Below are 16379 nucleotides of genomic sequence, written 5' to 3' on the forward strand. Positions count from 1 at the left end.
TAATGAGGAAAAGGATAACTTCTATTACCAAAATTGTGCACACAGAAACAAAACTAAGTATGCTAGCTTAAAACAATACTGACAATTTTTATCCTGCGTTGAGACACTCTTTGATTGGAAGAGGAAGCAAGAATTTGCAACTTTTTGAAACTGTAAAGCCAACTGGAAATCTAGCACATGGACTCATATAGCACAGAAGGCTGGTCAGCTCATCGTGTCTGTGCTGGCTCTTTTGAAAGAGCTATCTAATTAGTCCCACTCCCCTGCTCTTTCCTCATAGCCCTGCAAATTTTTCCTGTAAGTATAAGAACATAAGAAATAGTAGCAGGAGTAGGCCAATCGGCCCCTCGAGCCTGCTCCACCATTCAATAAGATCATGGCTGATCTGATCCTAACCTCAAATCTTCTATCACTCTGCATCCACCCGAACCCATGTGATCTCCCGGGAGAGGCGAAAAACCAGATAAAAACCCAATGTCCAATTTGGGAGAAAAAAATCTGGGAAATTCCTCTCCGACCCATCTAGGCGATCGAAATTCTTCCAGGAGATCACTCTGTCCCTATATTTTCTACAGTACTTACCTTCTGTAAAGGCGATCTCCACCCCAGCCAGGAACAGGAATAAAACCATCTCCTGAAATCTAACACAGAATTAGAACACAGTAGGAGCAGAACCAGGCTACACGGCCCCTGGGCCCACTCCACTACCCACAGGGCCATGACCATTCCGAACCTAGACTCCTGTCCAATTTCCTGCCCGCTCCCCGTAACCCTCAATTCCCTTTACTTCTAGGAAACTATCTATTTCTGTTTTAAATTTATTTAATGATGTAGCTTCCACAGCTTTCTGGGGCAGCAAATTCCACAAACCTACCACCCTCTGAGTGAAGAAGTTTCTCCTCATCTCAGTTTTGAAAGAGCAGCCCCTTATTCTAAGATTATGCCCCCTAGTTCTAGTTTCACCCATCATTGGGAACATCCTCACCGCATCCACCCGATCAAGCCCCTTCACAATCTTATATGTTTCAATAAGATCGCCTCTCATTCTTCTGAACTCCAATGAGTAGAGTCCCAATCTACTCAACCTCTCCTCATATGACCACCCCCTCATCCCCGGGATTAACCGAGTGAACCTTCTTTGTACTGGCTCGAGAGCAAGTATGTCTTTTCTTAAGTATGGACACCAAAACTGTATGCAGTATTCCAGGTGCGGCCTCACCAATACCTTGTACAACTGCAGCAATACCTCCCTGTTTTTATATTCCATCCCCCTAGCAATAAAAGCCAACATTCCATTGGCCTTCTTGATCACTTGCTGCACCTGCATACTAACTTTTTGAGTTTCGTGCACCAGGACCCCCAGATCCCTTTGTACTACAGTACTTTCCAGTTTCTTGCCATTAAGATAATAACTTGCTCTATGATTTTTCCTGCCAAAGTGCATAACCTCACACTTTCCAGTATTGTATTCCATCTGCCAAATCTCTGCCCACTTACTTAGCCTGTCTATGTCCCTTTGCAGGTTTTTTTATGTCCTCCTCACTCACTACTTTCCGTCCCATCTTTGTATCATCTGCAAACTTTGATATGTTACACTCGGTCCCCTCCTCCAAATCGTTAATATAGATTGTAAAAAGAGTTGGGGACCCAGCACTGGCCCCTGCGGAACACCACTAGTTACTGGTTGCCAATCTGAGAACGAACCATTTATCCCAACTCTGCTTTCTGTTAGAGAGCCAATCCTCCACCCACGCCAGAATATTACCCCCAATCCCGTGATTTTTTATCTTGAGCAATAATCTTTTGCGTGGCACCTTGTCAAATGCCTTTTGGAAGTCTAAATACACTACGTCCACTGGTTCCCCTTTATCCACCCTGTATGTTACTTCCTCAAAAAACTCCAGCAAATTTGTCAAACATGACTTCCCCTTCATGAAACCATGCTGAGTTTGTCCTATTAAATTATGTTTATCCAAATGTCCCATTACTGTCTCCTTAATAATGGACTCTAACATTTTACCAACACAGATGTTAAGCTAACAGGTCTATAGTTTCCAGCCTTCTGCCTACTACCCTTTTTAAATAAGGGTGTTACATTAGCAGTTTTCCAATCTGCCGGGACCTTTGCTGAGTCCAGGGAGTTTTGGAAAATTATTACCAATGCATCCACAATCCCTACCGCTACTTCCCTCAAGACCCTAGGATGCAAGCCATCAGGTCCAGGGGATTTATCCGCCTTGAGTCCCATTATTTTACCAAGTACCACTTCCTTAGTGATTTTAATTGTATTTAGTTCCTCCCCCCCTAGAGCCCCCTGTTTGTCCAGTGTTGGGATGTTCTTCGTGTCCTCTACTGTAAAGACTGATACAAAATAATTGTTCAGTGTTTTTGCCATCTCCATGTTTCCCACCATTAATTTCCCGGTCTCATCCTCTAAGGGACCAACATTTACTTTAGCCACCCTTTTTCTTTTTATATAACTATAGAAACTTTTGCCGTCTGTTTTTATATTTTTTGCTAATTTACTTTCATAATCTATCTTCCCTTTCTTAATCAATCTTTTTGTTATTTTTTGCTGTCTTTTAAAGACTTCCCAATCTTCCATCCTCCCACTAGATTTGGCTACCTTATATGCCCTTGTTTTTAAGTCGGATACTATCCTTAATTACTTTACTTAGCCACAGATGGCTATCTTTTCTTTTACACCCTTTTTTCCTCAGTGGAATATATATTTTTTGGAAGTTGTAAAATAACTCCTTAAATGTACACCAATCATGTACCGTCTTACCCTTTAATCTATTTTCCCAGTCCACTCTAATCAGTTCCGCTCTCATACCTTCATAGTCTCCTTTATTCAAGCTCAGCACGCTTGTTTGAGATTCAACCTTCTCACCCTCTAATTGAATATGGAACTCAACCATGTTATGGTCACTCATTCCAAGGGGATCCTTTACCAGGACATTTTTAATTAATCCTGTCTCATTACACAGGACCAAATCTAAGGTTGCTTGCCCCCTGGTCGGTTCAGTTACATACTGCTCAAGAAACCCATCCCTAATACACTCAATGAACTCATCCTCAAGGCTGCTCTGCCCAATTTGATTTGTCCAGCTAATATGATAATTAAAATCCCCCATAATTATAGCTGTTCCCTTATTACAAGCCTCAACTATTTCCTGATTAATACTCCGTCCAACAGAGTTGCAACTGTTCGGAGGCCTATAGACTACACCCACTAGTGTTTTTTTCCCCTTATTATTCCTTATCTCCACCCAAACTGTTTCACTATCCTGCTCCTTTGACCCAGTATCATTTCTCTGTATTATAGTGATTCCTTCCTTTATTAACATAGCCACCCCACCTCCTCTCCCTTCCTGCCTGTCCTTCCTGATTGTTAAATAACCTGGTATGTTTAATTCCCAGTCATGGTCACCCTGCAGCCATGTTTCTGTAATGGCCACAAGATCATACCCATATGTCGTTATTTGTGCCGTTAACTCATTCATTTTGTTACGAATGCTACGTGCATTCAGATAAAGAACTTTCAAATATGTTTTGTAACACTTAGTTCCTGTTTTTTCCCTTTTTAGTACTTTACTTTTTACTCCATACCTTCTGTCCCTTCCTGACACGTTCTGTTTTTTAATTCCCCCACTGCTACCTAAGTCTATGACCTTCTCTGTTGTCATTTCTATTATTTGCTCGCTAGAAACCTCCCCCCTACTAATTAGTTTAAAGCCCTCTCTACAGCCCTAGTTATATTATTCGCCAGGACTCTTGTCCCAGCACTGGCCAAGTGGAGTCCGTCCCAACGGAACAGCTCCCTCCTGTCCCAGTACTGGTGCCAGTGTCCCAAGAAGCAAAACCCATTTCTCCCACACCAGTCTTTGAGCCACGCATTTAACTGTTTAATTTTATTTATCCTATCCAAATTCGCTCGTGGCTCAGGTAATAACCCAGAGATTATTACCCTTGAGGTTCTGTTTTTTAATTTGACCCCTAGCTGCTCATACTCCTTTAACAGAACCGTCTTCCTTGTCCTATCTACGTCGTTTGTACCAACATGGACCACGACAACTGGATCCTCCCCCTCCCACTCCAAGTTTCTTTCCAGCCCAGAAGAGATGTCCTTAACCCTGGCACCAGGCAGGCAACACAGCCTTCGGGACTCCCGCTCTTGACTGCAGAGAACCCTATCTATCCCCCTAATGATACTATCCCCTACCACTACAACATTTCTTTTTACTCCCTCCACTTGAATGGCCCCCTGTACCACGGTGCTGTGGCCAGGTTGCTCATCCTCCCTGCAGTCCCCGCTCCCGCCCTCACAGGGAGTAAGAACCTCGATCCTGCTGGACAAGAACAAGGGCTGCGTCTCCTTCAACACTACATCCTGGATCCCTGTACCTTCCTCACTCGTAGTCACACCGTCCTGTCCCTGACCACGGACTACATCTGCAGTAATTAACTTCATAGGTGTGACCATATATATCCAATTCCCTTTTGAAAGTTACTATTGAATCTGCTTCCATCATCTTTTCAAACTGCATTCCAGGCACATAAGGTCTCCGGATAAAAATGACCCACTCAAATCATTTGTTGATGTTTATTATGTTAAGCAAGTGGCATTTTATCTGGTGCTGGACACTAACTCCAGCCATCCAATTCAATTGCTAAATTTACTGCAGGTTTGGATTCAAGCACAACATTTCAGCTTGGGAGACTGAACATTCCCCACTGGAAGAGAGGGGAAAATATACATACTCACTGAGGGAGTCACCTTGAGCTACTACTGCACATCTTGTAATTAGAAAGCTCCAACATGTTAAAGGTGCATTAAGATTTCTAAGCTTCAATTTCAAATTTTAGAAGTCATGGAAATCAGTTAAATAAATGCTTTATAACACTCCATCACCCGCACAGCTGAAAATTAAGGCTACAGAACCAGTGACCAGCACACTCATTAGATTATAGAAGCCATTAATCAGTAAGCAAAACTTTAAAATATATACCTCCCTACTGACAAAACGAGGTGGTTTGCAAAAGTACGAATAAGCTTCCTGTGTTACAGGAGCAAAGGACAGTGAGCAATTACTTATATTAAAAGTGCTTCTCCCCTGCCAAGTAATAGTTTACTACAGTGGTGCTCATAACCCATGGTTTAAAGATCACACGATCACAAGTTTGACTACTGTATATCATAATTCAGCTATTTTATGTGAAAAGCCACAATTTTGGCACTCAGAATAACTACTTACTTAATTCCCTGGAAATTTCAGAAGCTCTGGTTTCATTTGCTTGAAGTTTGTGCAGTAATTCTGCTACTATGTGCTGCCTCACCAGGTACAATACCACAGAATACCGCTAAAGAAAAGAAATAACCAAAGAGGAAGTTACACTCAACGAACAAATACAATCCTCCTTCAAATCAAATGTAAGTGTGCATACCTAGATAACACAAACTCACACTTGCAATACTAAGATGCTAGTTGTATTATAAGCAATAAAACATTGGTTGCAAATGTCACATATGGAGTGCAATCAGATTTTACCTTGGCAAAATGTCCCCAAAATATATTTAAGTAGTTAGCTCCACGAGATGTCAAATTCAGCAGGGGCGTGAGATCAATGGGTCGACATGGCCTTTTTGGTTCTACTCCAGGTTTATTTGATGAAAAGTAACTCTTAGATAAAAAAGAATACAGAAGGTTAAAAACTTTTGGTAATAAAATTCAGTGTCAAATTAAAACTATTAACGTTCAAGGTACTTCTAGCCTTCAAAGAGCTAAAGCCAAAAAGAGTCTTTTGCACAATATTCTCTCAATACCATCTCAAGCTGTTGACACCTCAAGTATTCAAAGTTTCCTCAGGGGAAGAGATTCTTCCCTCATATGGAGAGAGGGGGGGGGGGGGAAGGGAGAATATCAAAAGCAGGAACGGACTCTCTTGCCAGTTATGATTCAGGAGTATAAAAAAAACACTCCAGGAATAGAAATCTTGTCTAAAGTTCAGAAACAGGCCATTTGACTCAACTGGTCTATACTGGCATTTATGCTCCACATGAGCCTCCTCCCACCTCTCTTCATCTAACATATCCTTCTAACCAGAGGTCAATGAATGACCTGAAAGACCTTGACAGCAAAGAAATGGGAGGAGAATAACACAATACTGTAAAAGGAAAAACTTGGCCAAACACCATTTATTCTTCAAGAACAAAAAGGTAGTTGTAGACTTTCATCCCATCAGTCTGGGCCAATTTCAGCCTAAAGGTGAAAGGTCAAAGTCCTGTCCATCCTGCAATCCTTCCCCCCAACATCATGCTAGATACTTGCAAGACAAATGAATACCAGAACCTCCAAAGGGTGGTGGATCCAGCACTTGTGGAGTGTCAATTCTTCTGTGGAGTAACAATGTGTATTTTATCTGTTACAAGGGCAAACATTTTCTCTCATCTCCACAAATAGTTTAATTAATAACCACAGGATGTTGAGCAGCATCTATCTGCAAAGGCACGATGATGGTTTCCACTGTAATACACAGGTCATCATGACCTTTAGCCAAATGGTAACTCACACTCCACAAGGGCTTTGCCTGCTAGTTTCATTTTCTGTAATCACGAGTGTGTGTGTGAAAAACAACCTGTTCAAGAAGGTGATCCAATTTCAAAGCATTAGCCCAGTGCTTAGCCCGGTTCAAAAATTAAACACATCATCCACTAATTGCATGTTCTTGCTTTGGCAGACATGCTCTTGCAGGTTTATTTTCTTCCAATTTTTCATCTTTCCTCCCCATCTCTCCTGAAGACAGTGGTTCTTGCTGTGATACAGTTCCATAGATTGGGGATCACCTTGATGCCTTACCTACGCAGCCACTCTTCATGAGTGAGCCTCAATAGTTTGTAAACCACTGATTTTTTCCCTCCTTCCCAGCCAATGAAGAGATCAAAAGTGCCTCAAATGATGAAAGAGTATGCAAAATAACTATACAATTTACCAAGTGCAGTTTTCCAATTTTGAAATTGGTGTTTATCCTGGATAAATCAGTACACGTTAGGCCTGACTGAAACCTGGCTTGATGCTGGTAGCTCCTGCCTCACATAGGCCACCTCTCCTTCCAACTACACTTTCCACCATGTTCCCCACCAAAACTGCCATGGTGATAGCATGGGTCTCATCCCAACCTGTCTCTTTACCACTCCAGTACCGTTTCTTCCTTTGAGCAGCTCATATGTACCAGCCCGTCTCCTCGATTTTCAATGCTCTCACTGTCTATCAGTCTCCCAAACAGGATAGTGACTTCTTAGTTGAAATCTCAATTAGCCCTTGCACTGAGCAGTGACTCATCATCTGCGATTTCAGCTGATCTGTAAGCTGCTCTTCACTTCTTCGTCTGACTTCCTTTTCCTTCTGTCGTCATTCAACCTCAACCCTGCATATCAAACCAGCACACTCCCTTAATTATTGTCCCCCCAATACTGCCATCCCCTGAATACTTAGCTCCGATCACTTGATCTCCCTCATCACTTATAACCCCATGCCAAATTTAAACTTCTCCACTCTTGCTCTCAGTACTTTTCAGGAAAAACCCCCCACATCAGCTCGGTTACCAGCACCTTCTTTCTACTTTCCATTCATTACAATATCACATGGTTGGTCAATCTGCTAAACAGCTGTCTTGTCTCTGCTTTTGATATTCTCATTGCTGTCAGTGTAATGCATCCTTAGTAAACAACCACCTTCAAAACAGAGACCCACAGGCTCTTGTGCATTTGGCATACAACTGGCCTGTTCATCCATTGTTAGATATGGGTTGACCACCTCAAGCACCATCACCCCTGTTGTCTGCTGCCAAATCCTCCACACTGTCTGCCTCAAATGTCCTTTCCCTCCCTATTGCCTCCATTCTCAAGCCTCTTTCCAGTCCTGACACTGCAATACTCTGTACCTTCAAACACCTTTCCCCACTCTCTACTCAAAACTAATCTCTTCCACGAGACCAACCACCTGCTCACTTAATCCCTTTCTGACCAACGATCTCTCCTTGGCTCAATGCTAGTGAACAACTGCTCCCTTTTCCCCAGGGATTGTTCTCCCCACCTTCAAAACTGCCCATTAAAAAGCCCATCCTTGATTCTGCTATCTGTCTCATCATTTCTAAACTCTCCTTTCTTTCTAAAAGTCCTTGAACATGTCATCACTACCAAACTCCACACCCATTTCTTCCACCGTTCTCTGTTCAAATATAGTAGGTTTGGCTTTTAACCACCCACAGCACCAAAGTCACCAATGATAGTCTACACAACTGCGCAATAATCCCATAACCATTCCACTGTCTTCAATATAGGACAGCTCTATTGCCTTTCTTCTGTGTCCTCCCTGTAGCATTATTGCTTCATTGTGCCATCTCGGTTTGCTCTAATGTAGTTGGCACATCTCCTGAAAAAGAGCTTTACCAGTCAACTCCAGTGTGACAAAATGTTCCATTTTTAACCCTCTCCTAGTCACCCGATCTCAGCAACTTACCAGCTTTACCATTACACCACGACTGTTGTTGTACTGTCTATCCAATAGCAATGTGAATGAGCCAGAACTTCCTCCAGCTAAACATTAGCGAGACCAAAGCCACCTTTCGGATGAGATGTTAAACCGAAGTGGGCGTAAAAGATCACATGGCACTATTTCGAAGAACAGCAGGGAAGTCTTAGTCAATATTTATTCCTCAACCAACATAACTTGAATAGATTATCTGGTCAGTATCACATTGCTGTTTGTGGGACCTTATTGTGTGCAAATTGGCTGTCGTGTTTCCTACATTACAACAGTGATAACATTTCAAAAGTATTTCATTGGTGTCTGAATACAAAGTACAGTTAAAAAATATTTTTTGTTGTTGAATCAATTATTTTTTAGTTAATAGTTGCAAAGCCTTAATTTTGAGGTCTAGTGTGCCTCTATTTTTTAGTTTCCCCGATAGCAAAACACTTGATTATAGTGGTGCAGAAGTTGCTGTCCCTGTTATTTGAAGACCCAAAATGCACCTGTTTTATAGAATTTGACGGTATTTTAAAGTGGACTGAAGTACGGCACTCACCATTAGCCTGCACTGGTTCTAGGTTTAGTGTGATCATGCCTTCAGTTAATTAATGAACAGTGAGCAGATTCAGATTTCCCTTGATTTCATTTATCTTCATCTGATCAGGAACAGAGCCACTAACTCTTAGTGGCCAGTTTTTAATATTTTCAGTTCATGCACTGCAATCCTGCAACAAACCCATTATAGTGACGCTGAACTCGGGGCAATGAACTAGTGTAAAAACCCAAAAACATGACCACTATCAATGAGACGGTGGGTGTTACTCCCTGGATTTTAGGAAGGCATGTGACAAAATAGATGTATTTTTATCTGATGTTATTTTAAAACTTCATATTTTGGGGTACTGGGTAGTCTAGTGGATAAAACAGCAGCCTTTCAAATCCTGTCCAAGCTGATAGAATTAACGTATCTCCCTCTGTAAGGATCCTATGTGAAATGACTGGGCAGTCTCCGTCAAGTTCCTAATATGCAAGGGCCCATAGGACAAAACTATACTTAATTTGGTACGAATTAGCAACCTCACTGAGGTCACAGGATGGCTGGTGTGGGAAATGGAAAACTGTCACACTGCTGCAGTAGGGTTTTGCATTATGGCACATTGTTGGGTATAACGGAGGAAACTTTATCTGCATTTAGCGGTGCTAAACTGACTTGGGCGTGTTTGTTGTTAACACTGGTTGCCCCATATGGAAAGCATTGCAAATTCCAGCACCAACATCCCTCACCTTGATGAGCTCAAAAATGTTAGGACATTTACAACAAAAGCTCAAGTCACCGTGCAAATGGAGTTTAGCAGCAGGTCTGTCCTGATACAGTGTTGTTGCCTCCCTGATAACAGGCTTGAGAGGGATTCCATTGCAGTTTTCAAAGATATACTGACTTTGTGATTGATTCACTTTCAATTGGATGCATTTAAGGGGAAGCTGGATAAACACATGAGAGAGAAAGGAGTAAAAGGTTATGCTGATCGGGTTCGATAAAGAAGGTTGTGAGGAGGCTCGTGTGAAGCATAAACATCAGCATGGACCAGTTGGGCCGAACGAACTGTTTCCGTGCTGTATATTCTATGCAAAGCGTTTTAGGGCATCCCGGGATCGTGAAAGGCGCTATATAAATACAAGTCTGTCTTTCTTTATGCTGTTCCCACCAAAATATTTATCTATACTTGTAACTCAATTCCATTCCACTCCCCAGCTGCATGCTCAGGCCGAGATCAACAGCACACCATTTGGGTGACTTGCTTGACCTCGAGCTGTAGTTTAAACTCCACATCCAGTGCACACAACAGTACAACCTATTCCCACCTGAAAATACATCTTTTCAGTACCTACCTCACAGCCGATGAAATCCTCATCATTGCCTTGATCACCGCCAGATTCAACTTTTCCAAAGCCCTCCTAAACCCCAGAAATCCACCACCTGCTCAGCCATCGCCCAAGTTCTTCCACTGACTCCTTGCCCATTAACACCATAATTTCATAACCTCTGCTCACTCTATCCCACCATTGCAATTTCTTCCAGCCCGCCAGTGGATTTAAAATCAGAGCTGCACAACATCAAACTTATCCACCTGCACATTTCCTTTCCAGGTTAATCACATGTGCATTGCTCTTACTGTACCAGCAATACTTGTTATAACTATAAAACCCAAAGTCCACAGAAATCCAAGCCTCCAGATAATTATGCCCTAGAACATTCATAATATATCACTCATCAATGGAAAGACTGCTACCTGTGTATCTGAATTCATGCAAATGCAGATGCGTGCCACACAAGGATCCACTGATGAAAGACATTAGTAGTCAACCCTAGATGACCCTTGCTGAGACAATCATTTCAATTCAAAAGGACACACACGGAAGAAAAAAATTGCTGCTCATGAGTTTTCAAATGCCATTGTGCAATCTGGAGTTGGTTTAAAATCAAACTGTAGTCTCATTGGTGGCTTTTTCAGCAAAGGGGTCCCATTGTTCCCAAAATCCAGCCAAATGTATGAAGTTTCTGCTTGAATTATTTCAGACTGATGGCAAATATATCACGGTTAATTCAAAATGCTTATGACATTTGATGAATAGCATGAAGGCCTAGCAACTGCTGTCCCCATCACATTTACAGACAATAATGAAATCCACTGTACCATCACCATCATGGTTAGCCTAAAAATTGGGAATCCTTTGTTGTGTGATTCTAAAATCTGCTTAATAAATACCAAAACTAATGGGAGATAATATCTGCCTTTCTAGCAATTATCTGAAAAAATTGTGCATAGACTTAAAAAGGCTCAACAGAATTCAAAGCCTTTCCATGCCATTTACTCAATAGTGTTGTCAGTTTTAAGCTTGTTCATTATGTTCATAACTATTCTTCACTTTATCATTCACTATGTGCCTTGTTTAAGTATATACACAAGCTGAAACAAAGACACTGCAGTTTGCTATAGTGAATCCAAGAGTCATTCCTATTGTGAGAAGACCAGTGATATTCAGGATCAATGCAATTTGTTGCTTATCGTGTGGCACCCCTCCGCAGAATTTTTGTTCAGTGACGCAAAATGCGAAGCCCTGAATAACCATAATCAATGGTGAAGATACTTTCTGAAATGGAAGAAGCATCTGTGTGTTGTATTGTGCATAAGTCATTAACTCATACAAAAAAATACAATTCTCTTCAAACTCTGAAGACTGACTATTTGTCTTGGATAGTTTTAGAATTGGTTCAACATGTACCAATTCTAAAACTATCAAATATGTACCAGCTTTGAGTACCATGCTGAAATTATCACAGCAAGCAAGGATATTTAAATGAATCAGTTCTGACAGAGAAAACGACAGTAGTCTATGAGCAGTCAGATTCACTGTTTGACACCCAGCGTCAGCATCAAGCACTCTCAGGTCAGGTATAATACAGCCAAAGGTATAGCCCCAGGAATAGATTTCTCCAAGTCACATACAAGCCATGCTTGTAGATTTCCTGAACAAGTTCCCAATTTATGAATAGAATGTAAACAGAGGCTGCCCATAAATCACTTCACATAGGATCCTTACAGCTGGATGATCACCTCATCTGACTGAATTCAAACCCTGGTCCCAGAGGTAAAAGAAGTCACAAACCCACCGTACCACCCAGTCCTCTTTCATTCCGATCCATTAACCAGAGTGATTCTGACCCTACACGATCCAGAAACAATCTCTAATTACAGCATCCCTAGCACTGGACAGCAACAACCACACAACTAATTTATTACAACACTTGCTGTGGTTTACAATTTGCAGCTTGCTCAAATGAGCAAACTACCTGATCCGGGGGCGTTCTTGTGCATCACGATCCAAAAAAAAAAGGGACCGACAGAGAGAAAGAGACAGAGACAAGTTGAAGAGAGTGGAGAGTTGGAGACTAAATACCATTTTTTTAAAAAAAAGGTAGATGGCATGGTAACAGCATAAGAAACCTGCTATCAACAGGCCATTACTTTACAACAGAATCTGTAACTTTTTATTCCACTATTACTAGCAGATTATTTCCATCCTGCTGCATCTACCAAATACTTCAATATTGGTAAATAGAAAGTAAATAGATTTAATATAAAAAGTTTTCTTCGGTTTGCTCAAATTTCATGTGCCAAGTTGTAAAATCCTCTTATCTAGTCCTCACATGCAATAAGATGGCAACAGCTTACCGTAAAAGGACACACTCTTGAGTTTACTTTTATTGACAGGTATGGAGGATACTGGTCTTCTTGAATAAATTCTGTATCTGTGTGGCAAATCCTTAAAAATAAAATAATATACATTAATCCTGTGTTTCTGAAAAAATTTCCTCCCACTGATTCCACCATCACACTCCTTCTTTAACAGAGACCAAACTATCGACTGCAGTTCTTCTCAATGCTGCTCTGATCAGCTGACAAGAGGTGCTGTTCCAACACTACCTTTGCTAGGAGTTTGAGTATGCTACTACCTTGGCATGCTGACTCCAGCAGCATGGCCAAGAACTAGAGGAACTTGCCCATTAGGAGACAGTTGATTGTAAGCGTTAGTGCCCATCAGGATTCCAAAATTTTGTTCGAGAGGCCAAAGAAAAAGCAACATATTTGCTCATGTTTGTATTATAATAAACTATTTGAGCACAGTATGCCTATTTACTTGAGGTACAGGGGAGGGAGGGAAGGAACAAGGAGAGAGGAAAAACAAGTACAGAGTCTAGAAAAATGTGGAAGTCTAACCATGATCACATTTGGTGTTTGTATTCCTACGCTCACTCGATATTCAAATAATTATCCTAGTCCCCATTTACAATATGAGAATCGACCAGGATCCAATTCAACATTGGTTTCGCTTATTGTGAATAGGCCATCTTCAGTCTCTATTAGTCTTCGTCATTCCTGTCCTGAGTCTATACTGGGTCAGTATGCCTGATCAAGACTGCCAATATAGTTACCCCCACTCTGCTTGCAATACAAGGCTCCTAAATAACAGGAGTATCTATAAGCATAGAAATATGCATTAAAATCTGCTCTGCACAGGGACTGCTCTCCATCACGAGTCTGGAGCACTCTTGCAACAGCACAAGCAATGCAAGCTTCAGCTGCTCATAGTCCAGAAGGACTGTGGTTTCTCATTACATTAATAAAATTGAACTAGCCATGAAACAGGCAGCATATATCTAGCTACATAAGAATTTTAAATATCATGCACACATCCTGTAATACTGCCTCTGTCTCACTTTTTTGATAAAACCCCATTGTTATAAAACAGTGCATCTGTAGTCTCAAGTAGCCAACATCACAGGAGATCTGCTAGTATATTTAATTTAAAAAAACCATCACCTGCAACATTTCCACAAAGTTCCACAACAACTTGCAATTATATAGCGCTTTTAATTAGGAGAACGTTCCAAGGCACTTCACAGCAGCGCAATCAAACAAAAATTAACACCAAGCCAAAGATCGAGTTATTAGGATGGGTGACTAAAAAAGTGGTAGGTCATTAAGGAGGGTCTTCAAGGAGGAGAGAGAGGTGGAGAGGTTGAGGGAGCTGCGGGCACTGACCATACTGAAACTGACACTAATAGCCAAACAATATTATGCATCATTTAACGATTTAAGTTTTTAAAAATACAGGGCACATTTGTCCTAAAATTGAAAGTTTGAGTTATTTTTATTCTGCTCCATTGCTCTCTTCCTTTCTCTGCTCATGTTTTCTTCATTAGCCAAGAAGGCTGGAGTCTGTGAGACAGACCTCCAAATTTCTGATTCACACTAAAGCAGGGTGCTCACAAAAGACCAATACTAGGATCCCATCAACAACAGTCAGTTACACAAAACTGTAGCACATCCTGATACCTATTACTAGATCGTTAGAGGTTTGGGAGCAGATTGCTTACCTACCATGTTGAAGATAATTGCATTTTTCAAAGTGTTTGCAAAGCACTCTATGCACATGTGCGCGCACACACATACCCACTCACTCAACTACAGTACAGTAGGGCCCTCTCTTTGAAGATCAGATCTATTCTGTGACCACCAATGCCATTCCACCTGTAACCAACTGAACGAGGAATGGCTCTGGTGGATGCAGAGTAGGGAGCAAGCGAATTCCAACCAGTCAATTCAGTGTCATGAAACACCAACGATATTTAGGACTGCTTTGTTCAGTGAGCAGCTTTGAGACTTCTACATAGGAACGAGAGGAGGCCATTCAACCTCTCGAGCCTGTGCAGCCATTCAATTAGATTATGGCTGATCTGTATCTCAACTCTACTGTACCTGCCTTGGTTCCATATCCATTAATATAATTACATCGATTCTATTAATAGATATGGAACCAAGGCAAGTAGATAGACCTTACCTAACAAAAATCTATCAATCAATCTTAGTTTTGAAATTTTCAATTGACCTAGTCTCAACAGCTTTTTGAATGAAGAGAGTTCCAGATTTCCATGACCCTTTGTGTGAAGAAGTACTTCCCAATATCACCCCTGAAGAGCCTACATGGTCAAGGGTTTGCAAAGTCTGCATGATTAGAAAAGCAGAATGACCAGGTCCTGGAATTTTATACACAGTCATTATATAAAACTCCAGTTCAATCGTACCACAAGGAGCAAACATCTTCAGATGACTATTTCAAGGTCAGGAAGCCTCATTTGTGGGTCCTCTTACATTAAAAATGGAAATGGATAGTCAGAAGACTATTTTTTTTACTCAGATTTGGCCAGAGTAACTATTCTCAACTTTATTACCAGACAAGAAAACAAAGTCTTAGCCACACAGCTTTGCTTGGACTGCTCCCCCCGCGCCCCCACCCCCGCCCCGAAATTGCAATGAAAACACATAGAAAACCAGAATATCCAACAGCAGCAAAATCACACACATCCCACCCAAAACTACTTGCCAAAAACAGAGAAAACATTCCTCCCTTCCTCAAATTTCAACTGTACATATAGAACGACACAGGTTGGAGTGTCTTTTCAAGTTGCAGGGCAATTGGAGTTCAGACAACATTTCAAGGCTTATGTTGTCTCAGTGTTTTAATGCAACAGCCTGCATATTGGTCTATATGTAAAAAAACAGAAGTTGCTATGTAGGGTGGGGTGGAAATTATTTACTGATTGTGGAGTGGAACCATGCTCCTCACCTTTGGGTTCAGATCTAGCCTAGGTGGACATGAAGAACTTTACCTTTGACAAGCCTTCAACGAGAAACTTAACTATACACTTATAGAATCTGATTTTTTTTTTTAATGGAGCGGGGTGGTGGTGCGAAGAGGAAGAACATAGATGATACATGGGTTAGCATACTGTCCTTTCATCTTATAGGATTGACAAGTTACAAGATGAGAATTTATCAACTTTTTAAAATCAAAAGATGGTGTAATGCAAGAGTCCACAGCATGTTGTTCCACAGAATTTCACTCCAGCTCTTATTCCTCAGTTTATAGATTATAACTACATTGCAGGAATTGGTCTCAAACCACATGTATCCAAAGGACTCCATTCTCCACCACTTTTTAATGTTTGGAGACTGCCACTGAGAGCATAGGCTCTCAAAAAGTAAACACTTTGTAAGTTTAAATTCAAGTGATTCATCGGACTACCTTTAAAAAAATAACTTGGCATTACACTGCAGTGCAATTATATTGCATATATGAAATGAAACACCGCAAAGTTAGTCTCACCTCTAAATTTAGTTCAGTTGGAAGACAAAACGCTGACCCAACTCCCAAAATCATACTGTAAATCTGATACTGCTTCACATCAGGCCAAAAGTGGCAGCATGACATTAGACCAAT

General features: G+C 41.1%; 1 protein-coding gene across 2 annotated transcripts in view; it reads right to left on the reverse strand.

The window, feature by feature from the left end:
• The window catches only part of LOC147108359 (E3 SUMO-protein ligase PIAS4-like), a 119025-nt gene that overhangs the window by 17904 nt on the left and 84742 nt on the right, over nt 1-16379 (reverse strand). For both annotated transcript variants that reach the window (XM_086004957.1, XM_086004958.1), the window contains exons 6-8: nt 12770-12860; nt 5553-5684; nt 5259-5364 (exon numbers count right to left, since the gene is read on the reverse strand). In XM_086004957.1, the coding sequence (XP_085861083.1) occupies nt 5259-5364; nt 5553-5684; nt 12770-12860 (329 nt within the window). The remainder of the gene's footprint in view (nt 1-5258; nt 5365-5552; nt 5685-12769; nt 12861-16379) is intronic.

Source organism: Somniosus microcephalus, chromosome 13 (genome assembly GCF_052327205.1).
Source record: "Somniosus microcephalus isolate GS21.2 chromosome 13, FLI_Smic_1.0, whole genome shotgun sequence".
NCBI classification, from domain to species: domain Eukaryota; kingdom Metazoa; phylum Chordata; class Chondrichthyes; order Squaliformes; family Somniosidae; genus Somniosus; species Somniosus microcephalus.